This window comes from Phlebotomus papatasi, chromosome 3 (genome assembly GCF_024763615.1).
Source record: "Phlebotomus papatasi isolate M1 chromosome 3, Ppap_2.1, whole genome shotgun sequence".
Lineage (NCBI taxonomy): Eukaryota > Metazoa > Arthropoda > Insecta > Diptera > Psychodidae > Phlebotomus > Phlebotomus papatasi.
In genome coordinates this window covers 60,724,159-60,740,183 of record NC_077224.1, presented here as the reverse complement: position 1 = coordinate 60,740,183, position 16,025 = coordinate 60,724,159, and the positions used below count along the sequence as shown (strand labels likewise).

At 31.9% G+C, this 16,025-nt stretch overlaps 1 protein-coding gene across 4 annotated transcripts in view; it reads right to left on the bottom strand.

The window, feature by feature from the left end:
* Positions 1-16,025, bottom strand: part of LOC129807043 (calphotin) — a 136,193-nt gene that overhangs the window by 56,346 nt on the left and 63,822 nt on the right. For all 4 annotated transcript variants that reach the window (XM_055856018.1, XM_055856021.1, XM_055856017.1 and 1 more), the window contains one exon: positions 7,387-7,566. In XM_055856018.1, coding sequence (XP_055711993.1) covers positions 7,387-7,533 — 147 coding nt within the window. In that variant the 5' untranslated portion in view covers positions 7,534-7,566. The remainder of the gene's footprint in view (positions 1-7,386; positions 7,567-16,025) is intronic.

Genomic DNA, 16,025 nt, shown 5'->3' with positions numbered 1-16,025 from the left:
GTGCCTTAAATCGATTATTGCGCAAGATCGATAATCAAAACAAGTACTAAATCAATTATGTACTAAAACTAAACATTTTGGTACACAGAAAAGTGGTTTTAAAAAACCGCCGTCCTCAAATCACTTTCAATTTAATAATACATAGATAATAATAACACTTGTATCGATCATTGCGATGTAAAAATGATTTTAAAAAAAATCTAAGTGAATTATTTAGGGATTATAGCTTATTTCTTTTTCTTCATCATTAGGACTTTACAAAAATAAGCATAATACTTTTTCAAATAAAATTAGATAAAGTATATTTTACAGGTTTCTATCCGCTATAAACCATCTATTTGTTTTACTGTTCTAATCCTTGAAATTCCAGTTTATTAATAAATAAATAAATAAAAAGGCTATAAAATTTATCTCACGTAGTAAGGTGAATTAACATTTAGCACAAGAATTTGTGTGCTAAATCTGCCCGAAAAGTTGATATGAATTTCACGTTATGTAAAATTATTTGCAGTGATTTCTAAATGGCAATACATTAAAGCATAAAACTTATTTTTAGTACAAGTACTAAAAAAGATGAAAAGAAACAAAATTGTCGACTGAGAAATATTTAACACAACTACCAAATCTTTTCTGTGAAAATTTCTTAATCTCTAAATAGGAATGTTACAGTAATTATTCGTATAACTTTAAATTCGTCAAAATTACAATTTATATATCATTAGCACAAAAAAACCGAATGAACATTGAGGTGTAACTTATGCTTTAGTTGCAAAAAATGGAGTATTAAATTGCGGAAAATTACTGCTATTGACCTTCTGAAAAGAATAATTGGAGTCCAACAAAGCATTCTTTCTTTTTTGTGCAAATATTGCAAAAATGAATTAATACGTTCGTAGAAGTCAAATTTTTGATCGTGATTCATGCATTTATCAATTTTCATGGCAAAAATTCTATATAAAACTGTCCAAAAATATCACTTCTCTTAATCACGCTATTCATTCTTTTTTTGACCACAACAAAGGAAATATGTAATTATATATCACACTAACAGAGTCATTTTATACTTGTTTTTCTTGAATCATTTTTCTTTTTTTAAATGGAACCGCAGTAGAAAAACAAATATTCTAAATTTTCCATCTGTATTTATTCCTTCGCCACTCGCTGTATATCTCTGAACAGAATTCTTTCAAATTAACAACAAACACTTCTTTCAAGGCAAAAATGCAATAGAAACTGCATGAAAATAACCAATAAGGTGGATATGCGGTGTTGAAAATAAATTCCAATATCATGTTTAGAGTACAAAAGCACGTATATTTTCTGTGTCTATAAATGAATTCTCTCTCTGCGTATGCATTTAAAATACTAGTAGAACAACAATTGTTTGAATTTCAATTTCTTTTCTTTTTTTTTTTTTCTTTCATTAATAAGAAGCATATACACCAAATTGGAATTTGTATTATTTTAGACAAAACCTCTCTTGTATCTTATACTCGATGTTCAATTTAATTGCACAGAAGCCATCATCTGGCCATCGGTTGTCATCACTTCTCAATTTCAAAATAAACTTTCTTCAATCTACAATAATGTATAGACCTCTCCACTACTCTCCTATGGGACTCTATCCGATGCATTTTAACATGAAAATGGTTTTAAAGGTGCCCGCAGATACTTTTAATGCATTTACAATGAATTCTTTTATTCTCTCTTTTTTTTCTGTATTCCCGATATAGGATGTATATAATTGCATATATACATGTAATGAATAAAGTGGCATCTTTTCGAGGGCAACTCAACGAACCATGTCGTTCCCTTTTATTGACATCAATAAACTTTAATAAAAAGACATGATTAAATTCTTATAACATTTGTTCCAATGGGACACAATCTGTAATATACTCAGCCCCCTCCCTCAAGAGGGTGATATCTCTACGGGAATTAAGAGTAGAGAATTCTCACTAGAATACGAAGCCATTATAAATAGGGAAATAAATGAAAATCGAATCAGATGAAAAATAGGAGGAAATTGTTCATGGTTATGTTGTGATAGGGTAACACATTGTGTGTAAGCAAATCTTGATAATATATCTTCTTTTCAGCTACTTCCCATTCAATAAACGACACCACGCAATATCAATTCCACAATTGTGTTAAACATCATGAAAAATCTTCAACCTATTATAATCAAAAGAGAAATATTTAAAATTCCACGAAGGAGAGCAACCGAAAAATTGAGGGAATAAATAAACCTCACACCAAATAATCCTCCTCTCCCCCTTGCGCCCAAACAGATAAATTCCTCCAAAACGGTGTTGTATTGGAATTCCAAAAATATTCCATCGTTCTTTTGAAAGGTGTTAAATTACAGCAAAAATTGCGCTATTATCCTTTACAATGTTTCAAAATCAAAAACTTCATAAATAATAATAAAAATAAATATTATTGCCGAGTTGAATTAACTCGACGGATATCGATGTAAAATTTCATCTCGACTGAAGTATATGCTTATATGTTTTAGATTTAAGAATAGGCATTATATAAATGAGCAATAAAAAGTTAAAAATTAGCAGTAACAAAAAAATTTAAACAGTGATATTATCGTTCAAATTTTAGCACAGGGAAAATAATGATTAGATATTTTGCTGCTCATTTTTGATTTTTTACGGCACATTTTGAATTTATTACTGCTCGTTTGTTTTTTTGCATTAAGAATATACTTCAGTCAAGATTATTTTTGTTTGGCAAAGCTCATATGGAACGTCAATTAGAAATATGCCTAACAGTGCTTCATGAAGACATGGTACAGTGCATCAGATATGCGAGTATCTCGAAATGTGGGAACTTCGAGATTGAGAAGAAAATTAGTAAAGGATATAATGGACTTTAAAAAGATCAAAAAGTAATATCTTCGGCACACCTTTAAGATCAGGAAAATTTCATAAAGTCAAAATTAACTTGTCGTATTTCTCAAAATATTTGCATAAGTCTATCCCATTTTTTCGGTCTCAAAATTGGACAGACCTAATTTTAATTTGGACAGTGATGCTCAAATGAATAAGAAGAGTACAAACGAGTAAGGTAAGACATATTCAAAACTTTTTGATGAAAAAGGGGTGGCAAAGCTCCCCAGGCTTTGCGAAGTGCCCGAACTTTAACTTAGATGCTATACCTCAAAAGTGCTTTCGCATCATCTATCATTTACCGATTGTCAACCGATTTTAACCAATTTATAATTCACTCAAAAGATTCCCTAGACTAAATAGTTCTAACAAGAGTAATAGAATTGATTTTCGAACGAAAATTACTTATCGGTTCATAACAGGATCATTCACGCTTCACAACCGATTTGAACCGATTTAAAAATCACTCAAAACATTGCACAAATACAGAAGCAATATATTTGAATTTAGAATAAAAATCAGTTATCGGTTATGAACTGACTCATTACCGGTTCAGAACCGATTGGAACCGATTCAGCTTTATGGGAAATTCCAAGACCTTTCCAACGATAAAAAAAAATGATACCATTCGTATGATAAATACAATGTATAGAGCCTGTTTTAGCCTTTGACCTTATAAAACCGTTATCAGGAATGATTCAAAGGTATTTTCGTATAAGGACGAAACGTCCGCCTGGATAATCTCTAATACATATCCAAAAATAAAAAGTCGCACTTGGCATTACCATTTTAGGTTAGTTATTGGTTGTCTAGGGATGCTTCACGGTGTTCATTACAGAGTCTCTGTCATATTCTACGACCTTTTACAATTATGGATATACTTCTTGTGAGTAACACATAAGTGTAGTCGACTTGTGTGCATCTTTTGTCAGGTATCTTTCTTTTGTTTTGTTACTCTTGCCTAATTCAAATAGTTTAAAATGACTCTAAAATTTCATAATAAAAATATCAATCCTAAAAACTTATCATACACGAAATCATTTTTATTTTTATCTCTTCTGACACAGTGCGATAAAAGGAAAAGTAGAACACGGCAAGCTCAAAATGCGATAAGTCTCGAGTCAGGCCAAGAACAGAATTAAGTAATAACGCTATATAAAACAAAAATATTTAAAATTTTTCAATTTTCGGTCATAATCTCAGGATCATATCTTCAGCATTAATTAAACTAATTAGACAGTAACTTTCAATTTTAACCACTTGCAGAATTTATGACATAAAACCAGTTTAAATGTCATTTTATGACCCTTTCCCTAGAAAATTGCACACTTGAAGGAACGACTAATTGAAAATCTGCAAAACATAGATGATTGTTCAAAGATGATTAATGTTACTTTTCCACCAAATAAACCTGCCTTGATTTCTCTTTTCATGACTCTGTCTTGAATCTTTAATATGTTTTTCTTTTCGTTTTACTATTTTTAGCCAAAAAGGTGTGTTTTGCACCTGAAAATTCTACAATAGCATAAACATGATTGCCAAAAATTATACTTCCTCGCACACGCGAATTGCCTTATTCCCAAAGTGTTTTCATGCATGATCACTTCATGGAAGATTTTGCAAGACTACACATAAGTGAAAGAGAAAGAAAGAGAATCCCAAGCAGTAGCTTGAGTCACGCACTGATGCAAAATTGTGAGATAAGTCAAAATTTTATCTTCAAACTCTAATCTATGCTTATATATATATATATATATACATATATATTAAACAGACAAACAGTGAAGAAGAAGATGAACAAAGTTCAAGGCTACGACCTCGAAAGAAGTGGCCATACCACAAGAAACATGTGCTGAGAGAGGGCCTTCTGATTAATTTTTTTAAACACTTCTTTTTCACAAACCACAAATCCCCCTACAAACAAAACTTTAAAAGAAAAAAAAACAACTAATATCCCCTTGATCAAGTTTAACCTGAGTTTTAGAGATCTTCAAAGAGACTTAAATGAAATAAGAAATGGTCCTTTTTTCTCAATCCTCTCCTATTTTTACTCTTTTCCCTCTTGATCTTGCCACCAAGATTTCTTTTATTGTACACACCATTTCTGTTTTTCTTGTACAGCTTCCATCACAGGTTCTTTTTATTATTATTTTAATTTTCTCTAGAACATACGAAAGTCAATGTAAAAAAAAGGCCCACAAAGTAAATAAATAAGGGAATCAGCCACATGTAATAAATTATAATACATACAGCAACACACATTTGTGGTCTTTGAGAAGTGACAAGAAGGGGGATGTTTTAAATGGACAAGAAAAGAGCAAGAAGGAAGCCATTCGGTCGTCTTTAAATTCTGCCTCAACAAAGAAACATCACAAGAGATTGAGAGAGAGAGAAAAAAGAAGCCAATGATTCACAAGATTTAGTAGCAAAAAATTATGATCACACGATTGTACTAATTTAGATCGTTTTTTTTTTTTGTTGCTCTAAGCTTTATTTGCCCTCCTCTCAAATGTGGACAACTATTGAGTCAAATTATCTGCGGTGATCTTTCCACACTCTTGCCAATCATTCAACACAAAAAAAAGATATTAAAGTGTTAGAATAGAGATGAACATGGAAAATCCAACTGAAACTCTAGTCTAGTGGCTGGGACTTAGATTGGAATTTTGCTCAACACCCTGCCGGCAGTTCTATACCTTCACTGAGAGAAATCCGAAAAAGTTAAAATAACATTCCGGAAATGTAAATTTTACCCTGCATTATTGATCCGAAATCGGTGTAAATATTACCCTTTTTAGGTGTATTAGGGGTTAAATTAACCCTTTTTCATGTTAATTTTACCCTTAAAAAGGTGTAAAATTAACATTAAAAAATGTTGAAAAGTGTTAGAGTCACCTAAAAAGTGTTAAAGTTACGAGGAAAAAAAGTTAATCGCACCCTCTTTTTTCTCAGTGTTGATAATTTTTTCTGCCTGTATTTTTATGAAATTTAATATTTTAATTTAAATGTCATTTGTCCTGATATTATTGATAATTATTTTATTGTTAACATTTTTCCATATTAAATTTCTTGTTAATTGTAAAAAAAAAGATCTCCAATGTTTCTCTTTACTAATTTCCCTCTAACATTCTTTTACAAAAGACAATGAAGGTTCCATAATTAATCCAATATTAGATTTATATGGGGGGTCAGTAAACATTTAAAGTTATATCTCAGATCATATAGTCTACATTTTAGACTCTCTTTAAAATTCAAAGACCTAATTTACATTATAAGATAAACAAACGTATTTTCTTCTCGAAACAGAAAAGATTTGAGAAAAAATGCAAATAGGGTAAAGTGTGCCAAATTTCGGTATAGTTACATATAAGCATTGAAGTCTTAAGTTTGAAATGCAATATTTTTAATTCACATTGATATTTTTTGTTATATACTTCCTTTTCGGGAAGGTTGTGTGGAACCTTGAAAACTAGTTTATAATCTTTGTTTTCTTTAAATCACTTCCTAAAATATTGAAAAAGTAATAATAATAATAATATGGACATTGCTTTGGGTAGTATTCCGACCACTTTGAATGAAATACCGGCCACCTTTTTTTTTGACCACATTTTGTGACGCAACTTTAATATTTAGTTTAATACGTTTATATGACCCACAAGCCCTGAGATCTTCCGTGTAATTTGTCCTGAAGATCTGAAGAGTAGCATCTCAAATTTATGCGCAAATTCCCGTAGCAATTTGCCCTTCCTGAACTCTTCCAAGGCCTTTTCCACATCATCTTTTTCATAGAAGCAATGGTTTTTTTCTTTGGACATTGTAGAACTCAGAAATTGAAGGAAAAAAACACAAAATGAATAAGAAATTTAGGAAAGCAAAAGATGTTGCCGGAATAGGCAACATTACCTCACCGGAGAGACGCTCACAAAGTATATACTTTTTTACGCGAAATACAAGATCCAACTGGGAAATTTCACCCGAAATTTAAATATTGATTCACTATTAACATAAACAGAAACAATCTTTAATGCAAACTAATCAATTTTCATGAAAAACACTGAAGGAAAACCTTCTGCACTTCACCACAAATCGTAAGACTGCTAGAATAACACAATCGATCTGTCACATTTTTTGTTAAAATCTTTCCACACTGAGTTTTTACAACGCAATTTAAATTCAAATTATATCTAAAATTTAACGGTCTTTGTGTTAATACATCCTAAAATGAATAAATATTTAAAAGCAAAATGAATTCATTGACTATTCGAAGATAACATACATAATTTTAATTAATTAATTTCCATGGCCGAAATTACACTCAAAGTGGTCGAAATTAGAAGCTGGCCGAAATTTGGCACACTTCACCTAATCATTCAGAGAATTAAAATATGAAGTTTCATTAGGTTTAAACTCATAATGGGATATCTTTCATTTTAAGAGAATTAAAAGGAAAAGAATAGTACCAACAAATTAAAAACTTTACACTCACCATAGTCTCGTGATTTGTGTCTCCATTCAGTTTAATCGGCTGATCAACTTCTTCAATTTTGCCAACTTTACCACTCCCTTCTTGGACAGCATCTTTTGATTGCTCTGTGGTTATGTCCATAGACCTCTTACTCTGCACTTTCCCCATTTCGGTGTCTTTATTTCTGAATCTGTCGTCAACCTGATCATTAAGAAAAGGAAGAAGAAAAAAAAGAGAAAATAGTTAAATGCCTTTAAGCATATTTGAAACAATGCACATTACATTGTAATTATTTACGTTTTTAGATCACAACATTTTTATAGCTAAACAATAAATATAAAACACACGAAAAAAAAACAAAACAACACAAGCTAAAGACCGGCTTCATTTCAAGTCTGGGAAAATTATACAAAAAAGTAGTCCAACGCCAATCAGTGATGCATGATTCCGTCCAGCAATTGTGCAATATAAACAATTTTAATGTTTTTAAATTCTTTTGGAATTTCCCTCTTCTACCTCAAATGACCCCCCCTTCTAGGTTTTCTATTTTTCATTTTTTGGATTGTGACACAAATACCAGCTTTTTATCGTCTCATTTAAGAAAATTCCCCGTATATAAACTTTGTTATTCTAAGAAACATTTCTCTGTCTTACATTGTCTTTCAAAAATCGTGACACTATTGACATTTAAAGACCACAAAATGTAAAATATAATGGAAGAAATCTTCCTTGTTTGTAGACAAATCGCCCAGATTATGGACATATCAACACTTGCAAGATCCCTTTCAAAAAAAAAGTGTTCATTCTCTTACATGTTCAACATCAAACAACATTAAGAATTTGTTCTATTTGGTGAGAACAAAAATAACTCATTTGTTGAATATTTAGTGTGTTCTTTTTTTTCTTTCTTCAAAACGCTTTTGTACTGTTTTTGGTATTTAGATGGACAGAAAAAAAGGAATATAACATTGAAATTCAATATTGAACAGTCAGTCTTTCAATCTACCAAATGCTTATATTTTTTTTCCTCTCTCTCTCCCCATAAAAGACAATGACAATGTGTTAAATTACACATTTTCATCATTGAATATATTACACTGAACCTTTCCAAACCACATCTCTCACTCACATTCTATATAACCATACACTAAACCCAAAAGGCAAAACAAAAGACCAAAATCGAATGTCAAGTTCAAATTTCGCTCTTATACTCCAATTGCTGAACAATTTACTGGTCCAGAAAAAAAAGACAAGTCGGAAATGGAAATACTAGAAGGGACAAAAGAAAGAATGAAACTTGGTGAAGAGACTAGGGGAGCCTAATGATTTTGTTACGTTTATTGCACAAGGTATCGCTCCCCTTTAACCTTGACGAAACAGAAAACACAAGTGATTATTTGAAGACAAGAATAGAACCCTCAAGTTTACTTTTTTTTTTTCTTTCTCCTCTAAAACTTTTAAACCTTTCACGACCGCAAGGGAATTAACAGACGCAAATTGTTAAGTGAATGCATCACTGAAATGATCTAATGGCTTATCAACTCTAAAAAAGTTATTAGATTAATTATTAAAATTATTATCAAGACTAAAACCCATTCACGATTAAAAAGGAGTGGCAATATCGCAGGCTTTGCAAAATGTTCGAACTCGTGATTTAAACGCTGTACAGTAGACTCTCTCTCAATTGGGCATTTGGGGCAAAATGTCATCCGGTTTATCGATAGATTTGGGCGTCAAAGCCTTTGTAAATTCCACAAAAAGCGCTCAATTATAAAGAATCACGATGAAATAGGAAGAACTACAGCGAATTTGAGCAAATTAGCTTTATAATTAAACGTGAAAATTGTCAACAAATTGAGCGAGAGTCTACTGTACCTCAAAAATGCTTTCACATCGTTAACCGTTTACCGATTCACAGCCGATTTGTATCGATTCATGAATCACTCAAAAGATCTCGAAAAATAGTTTTAAGAATAATATAACTGTTTTTTTACTACAACTTATTTGTTCAAAACCGATTGAAATTGGTTCTAACTTGTCAGACATCCAAAACCTTTCCAACAATCCCAAACATGACCGCATTGGCTCTGTTCAGTAATAACCTTTCGAAGAGATAAAGCCAAGCCAAACCTATTCGAAAATCTACCGGTATCCTAAAGTGCAAGTTCTCGTATTCGCCGCTTTAGCGCTGATTGCTCTGTCATTTCAAATTTCGATATTCTTGATACCTCAATCGCCAACAATGAGTATGTGCAAACGTTTGCTGCAAAGTCATTTTTTGTGTAGTTTTGCGGAATTTTGTGATATCAAAACCTTTGACTTGAAATTTCATTAAAATAAATGTCATTGTGATGAACTTGCTCAGTTTTGTGTAACTCTTTAAACTCTTTGTTGTATAACTTTTTTTTGTGAAAGTCTTTTATTAATGAACTATATTCAAACTGATTCCTCTTGTTCAGTAACAAACTTTCCGATTTCAGACTTTTCTCCGGTTGAGATTTTTTTCTTTACAGATTGGAAGATAATATCAGAGAGAACTTACCGAAAACCCCGTTTGAAGTTCGAACGTTTAAACAGTTTGAACCGACGAGTTTCAGAAAAGTAAGCAAGATCACTGTTTTTGGCGATTGAAGTGTCAGGAATATCGAAATTCGAAATGGCAGAACAATCAGTGCTAAAGCGGCGAGTACGCGAACTTGCACTTTAGGCTTCCGGTAGATTTTCGAATGGGTTTGACTTGGCTTAGGAGTGGTTTTATCTCTTTCAAAGGTTATTACTGAACGGACCAATTGAGTCCAGAACCAGATAATTTCTTGTGAGTAATACGCACTTATGAAATTTCTTATATTTTAATTTGGTAGGGGAAGTGCTTATAATTTTGGACAGTCTGCATATAAGCATCGATATCCTAAGTTTGAAGTGCCATATTTTCAATACTAATTGACTTTTCTTGTTACTCTCTTTTCAGAAGGATTGTTTAGAAACTTGGCAAGCTATTTATCATCTCATTTTTACTAAAATTAGTTTTAATACGTTTAAAAATGAATTGATATGTAGAGGTGAATTTGACTCTTATTTTGGACAACTTGGTTATTAATTTTTACAACTTGTCTGTAAATTTGGACAGATAATCCGCCTCAATAGGATGCCCATTGTTCTTCATTTTATGAACCAATCTTATCAAGTCCTCTTCCTGGTCATGTAAGGGAAACGTGGAATGTCACAAGAAGCCCAGAAACTTTCCATATCATTCATTAAAGTGAGTTGACTTCGGTACTCCAAGTACGTGCGGATTCGCTCATTCCCTGCCCTTTCCGGGAGCCTTTCAAGGAATTTCTCACTGCATCTCTTTCGTAGAGATGATGCTCCTTTGTTTCTCCAGGCATTTGTCCAACCTAGTCATCACAAAAGCTAAAACTTCACGAAATTTCGTGAGAAAAACACCTGTCCAAAATAAGAATCATCACCTCACTGGTGAATGTCTTAAAAAATTTCCCATTTTTCACACGAAAAATCTAATTCAAAAGGCAAATCTCACTTCAGGTCAAATGTACAAATCATCAGTAACGTGAATCAACACAATATTCAATGAATATTCAATAATATCACTCAAAAACAGCGAACAAACTTTGTTAGTACTTCACCAAAACTAAATAAGACTGAAGTAAGCCACGAAGTTCTGTCATATTTCTCGTAAGCAATTGCTCACACTGAATTTTCAACAAAGCAATTTCAACTCAAATCATATTCAAATTTTAACGTATTTAGTGTTAAAATATTCCAAAAAGAACAAATATTTAGATAGAATTCATTATTCATCAAATATTGGAATAAAAATCCATCATTTTAATCAATTTATTTTTAGTGGACAATGTTATCCTCAAAGTGTCCAAAATAAGAAACTGGACAAAATTAGAAGCATTTCCCCTATCTTAGAATTTTGTATTTGCAAAAGTTTTGATTGTCTGAAACTGCCCGATCATGTCCATTTTTTATCACATGGCAAAAGACCATGTGAAATTCACTGTGAGGTTGTTTAATTTTTGAAGCGATTTTCTCCTGGTAAAGAAGAAAGCTAACTTGAAGTCACTTTCATTACTCAATAAGAAAATACCCTTTCTTACCGTATTATTCCTGACATATTCCTTACCAAATTTTGTTTAATGTTTTTGACTATTAATTTAACACACCATCTCAAATTTTAACGCTCCTACTAAGTGCTCTTTTCAATCGTAATTTCCCTCCAGAATTGAGTCATTATCGAGTAAGAATAACAATCTGTTACTTGCAAATTTGTCATATTATGACCCTGCAGTTCTGAAAGGGTTAACAGACCCAGTTAAAAAAACACTCGCAACAATAGTAAAATAGCCCCAAGATCTCTTCTATATCATTTGTGAGCTTGCGGCTTTTGTTACAATGCCACTCACCGATGAAAGAAAATTTTCATAGCGGAAGTCAAGACCAATGACTTTTGCACCAGCCTCGCACAAACACACATTTGCGTATATTTTAACGGACACCCAGTAACTTTTTGTTGTCCTTCTCTAAATCCCCTTTTGAAATTTATATCAACGTAAAAAATATTACACAAGAATTTCTTGCTGTTTTCTTTTTTTTCATCCCATTGCGTTAGATGGTGAAAGGTGCAAAAAAATGTAAGAAGTGTATCAAACAAGATTTTTAGCTAAATAATAATCAAAGTGGACAGGAAACATGAAAATTGAATTACGAGAGAAATTGATCTTTTAGAGGGTGTGACCGGTGTTTCAGTAGAATTAATTTTGCAAATTCTTCTTGTATCATAACGATAAAATGTATAAACGTTATTTAAAATTTACAACACAGGGTGTGTATGAGTTATCAGTTGCATCAGGAAACTGTAATTCTAGAACTTTTAAAACTTTAAGGATTCAATCGAGTTACGGGAATAATGAAACAACGGTTTGTGTTATCCACAAACATAGAAACATTGAATTATTTAACAATTTTTAACACCTAAAATTGAAGTGCTAAAATTAGGGTTGCCCGTTTCAATTTTGTTGATTTAAAAATAACCTTATAATTTAACAAGTAATGGCGGCAAAGATTTGTAAATTGATTTATAATTTGATTTTCTCTTCGAAATATAGGAATAATTAATAATATTACAACATCTCCTAGAAGCTCTAGGCGTTCCTGGAAGCGAAGTAAGGTAAAGTGCCCTTGTTCGACCGGTTCCTCGTCTCGATCGGCAGAGTTATTCATTCAATTTATTTATATTTGCTGTAATATTTAGCGTATGATGTAACATTAATAGGACAATTATTATATAAATAATACGAATCAGTGACAATTTCATAGAAATTGACCATCAAACCGATCAAACATTCAAAAATTGACTTTACCTTATCTTTACCTTATCTAGGCAGGGCCGGATTTATAAATGTGGAGGCCCAATGCCCATTTGTAGGGGGCCCCAAAAAAATTGTACGTTTTCCAACAGTGCAACCATGGCAAATTTGAGCATATTTGCTTCATTTGATAAACATAATCAAATTTGAAAAATATCAACAAACTTTTGAAATTTAACTGCTGCCCGAATTAAAAAGTAGTCTGATCTTAAAAGAGCCGAATTAGCGAGACTCTACTGTAATGCTTTTCAATTCTAGAGGTAAATTTAAGCAACTTTAAGTTTATCTAAAAAACCTAAAACCTGAGACTTTGCTTTTACTACTCGAACTATACCGAGAAAACATTAGAATTCCTCGATTTTTTGCCTATAAATTAGACAAGTTTACTGATCATTGAAATTTTGAGTTATTCATACTCTGGTTCAATTCATTTATATAAATTTAACAGATGGATACAAAAAAAACGCAAAATAAGAAATTTTATTAAATTCTCAGACTCGAAAGCACAATATTACAAATATTGAGAATTACGGTTTATTGGAGCAGATTTTAGATTTTCTAAAAAATTGAAAAATCATAAGGTAAGGGGTCGTGATGTTTTTTGGTCTTTTTTCCGGGATAAAAATTAAACCAATGCAATAATAATAATAATGTCATCGAATAAACGAGTAGTAAAAAGGCAAATTTGATCAGTAAAAAATCGAAATGATCAGTAAAAAAATGGTCGGTAAAAAATTAATCGGCAGTAAAAAACTAAAAAAACAAGAGCAGTAGTGGGAAGTGGGGCTACTTTGAGCTGTGGGGCTGCATTGATATATGATTTTTCCGCCTATTTCTAAATGAAGCTGGTCCTTACAATTATTTTATTTAGATCCACAATTGTTTTGTCTATCCAAATTAAATCATGTTAAATCTCATTTTCCTTTTGAAATATGCGAAAAAATCGTATAACAATGTAGCCCCACAGCTCAAAATAGCCCCACTTCCCCCTATTTTATTAAAAGCGGTCAGTAAAAAATTAAAATTTCAGTAAAAAGCAAAACATGATCAGCAAAAAAAAGTGATCACCAAAAAATAAAACATAATAAGTAAAAAGTCAGAATAAAAAATAAAAATTGGTTAGTAAAAACATAAAAAGTGATCAATAAAAAATTAAAAATGAGCAGTAAAAAATAAAGTGGTCAGTATTAAAAACGAGCAGCGGAAACATTCCAGATGATCAGTTAAAAAATAAAAGTGATCAGTAAAGAATTAAAAATGAGCAGTAAAAAATAAAAATATGGCCAGTAAAAAATAAATGTTCTACTCGCTAATAGAAAATTAATTTGCAGTTTTTTTGTTAATAATTTTTTTTTATTTTCTGACAATTGTAACCATGGTAGACTTCTTAAATGTGGAGGCCCGGTGCCGTGGCCTCAGGGAACCCACCTAAATCCGGCACTGTATCTAGGCATGCATTATTCATTTCTTACTAAAATGGTGTCGTCTTCGTCAGTTACCGTAGATGCGGATGACTTGGTCACCGTGCTGTTCGTAAGCATTTCTTTAATTCTAACACTTAAGCATGGTATAAAAGATTCCGATGATCACCAGTGAGATTCTTCTTCACCTCAAGGCTAAAAACACCTTTTTAATCTTCGGTCCGGATATGGACCTTCTTCAGTGACTACAGAAGATCCATATGTGGACCGAAAGCTCTGGGTAAAATTAAAGGGAACTAAAAAAAGAACTAAAGAAAAGCTTACGAACATGATGGGACCAAAGTCACCCACGTAAGAAAAAGTCATCCGTCTTTTACTACCGTGTATAAAATTCAAAAATGTTAATGTCTTATTCAAACCCAGGACACTTTCATCAAAGAACGAGCACACTGCCACTTAATACACTAAATGCCCTTTTTGGATTTTGTACTATATCTAAGGATGCTAATCTAAGTTTTATGCCCTAGATACCCTTAAGCCAAGAGACGGTTTAACGTAATTATAATCAAAAGAATGTTCAGATTTCATTTTCATCAGTTTCTGACTAATCCGTATCTCGGCTTAAGCCGAGATACAACTCAGTGTGACACTGACTGAAATTTAGTCAAACTATTATTTTGATTATAACTACGTTAAACCGTCTCTCGGGTTAACTCGGAAGTTTGTCGAGGGCATTACATTTCTACCGTAGATGTGAATGTCTTTGCACTATACGGGTGACTTTGCACCCCTGCTTTTCATAGCTTTTCTTTAATTTTAGCACTTAATGATGATGATGGTTCAGAAATCATAAGGGCACTTAAGAATACAGATCATCCTTAGGTGTTAAAAATAAAGAAAAGATCACAATAAAGGGGTGCAAAGTCATCCGCATCTAGAGGAAAGTACTCTCCCTTCGAATGTTCATGCCTTCGAATTATGTGAATTTTCTTTTAGTTTTTCTAAGAGACTTACACATTTCTATTAAATTAGCTTATCATCAATTGATAATTCCGTGAAAATTTAGTGTAAATCTCTTACGAAAAACAAAAGAAACTCACATTATTCGAAAGCATGAACGTTCGAAGGGAGAGCATTTTCCCCTACGGTGCTTTAAAAAATCTCAATTTTCACAGCATTATCAAATAACGCTCACCCTGTACATTGCTGTAAAAATTGAACATTGAAATTATTATGGTAATTAGACATTGTTTTAAGTCAAAGGAAATGATAAATCTTAGTCAGAATAGAGGTATATTACACATGAAAGGAGGCATAAGAACGACCTGGCAATTAATCAGAGAGAAGCTGTCAATAGATATATTGAATTATGATAGTTACTTTGAACAAGAATATCCTCTTTCGATAAACCTCTCACCGTGTCTCTTAAATTGAAACTCATACATTCCATTAATCCAATCTAGTCTTCTAAATACACCTTTACAGACTATATTTATTAATTTATTGCTCTACAAATCCCACCAAAAAAACAACATAATCTCTTTCAGTCTTTCTCACGATTATGCTCTAGAAATATTTTCCAATGGATCACAAATTTCATCATTAATTTAATTACAAAGTAGCTAAATGATCACGAATATTCTATATAACATCAAATTAATTAAAGAAATTTCCAATGGTTCCCCACCCCATTCATTCTTTACTGTGTCCATATTTTCTTTCATGGAAATCACTGTGTGAATAAAATTTGTAACCTAGACGAGATGAAAGTCATTGGTGGTTCTTGAACTTGTTTGAAAATCAAGTTATAATAGAGAAATATATACAGTATATACAAATAAGATCA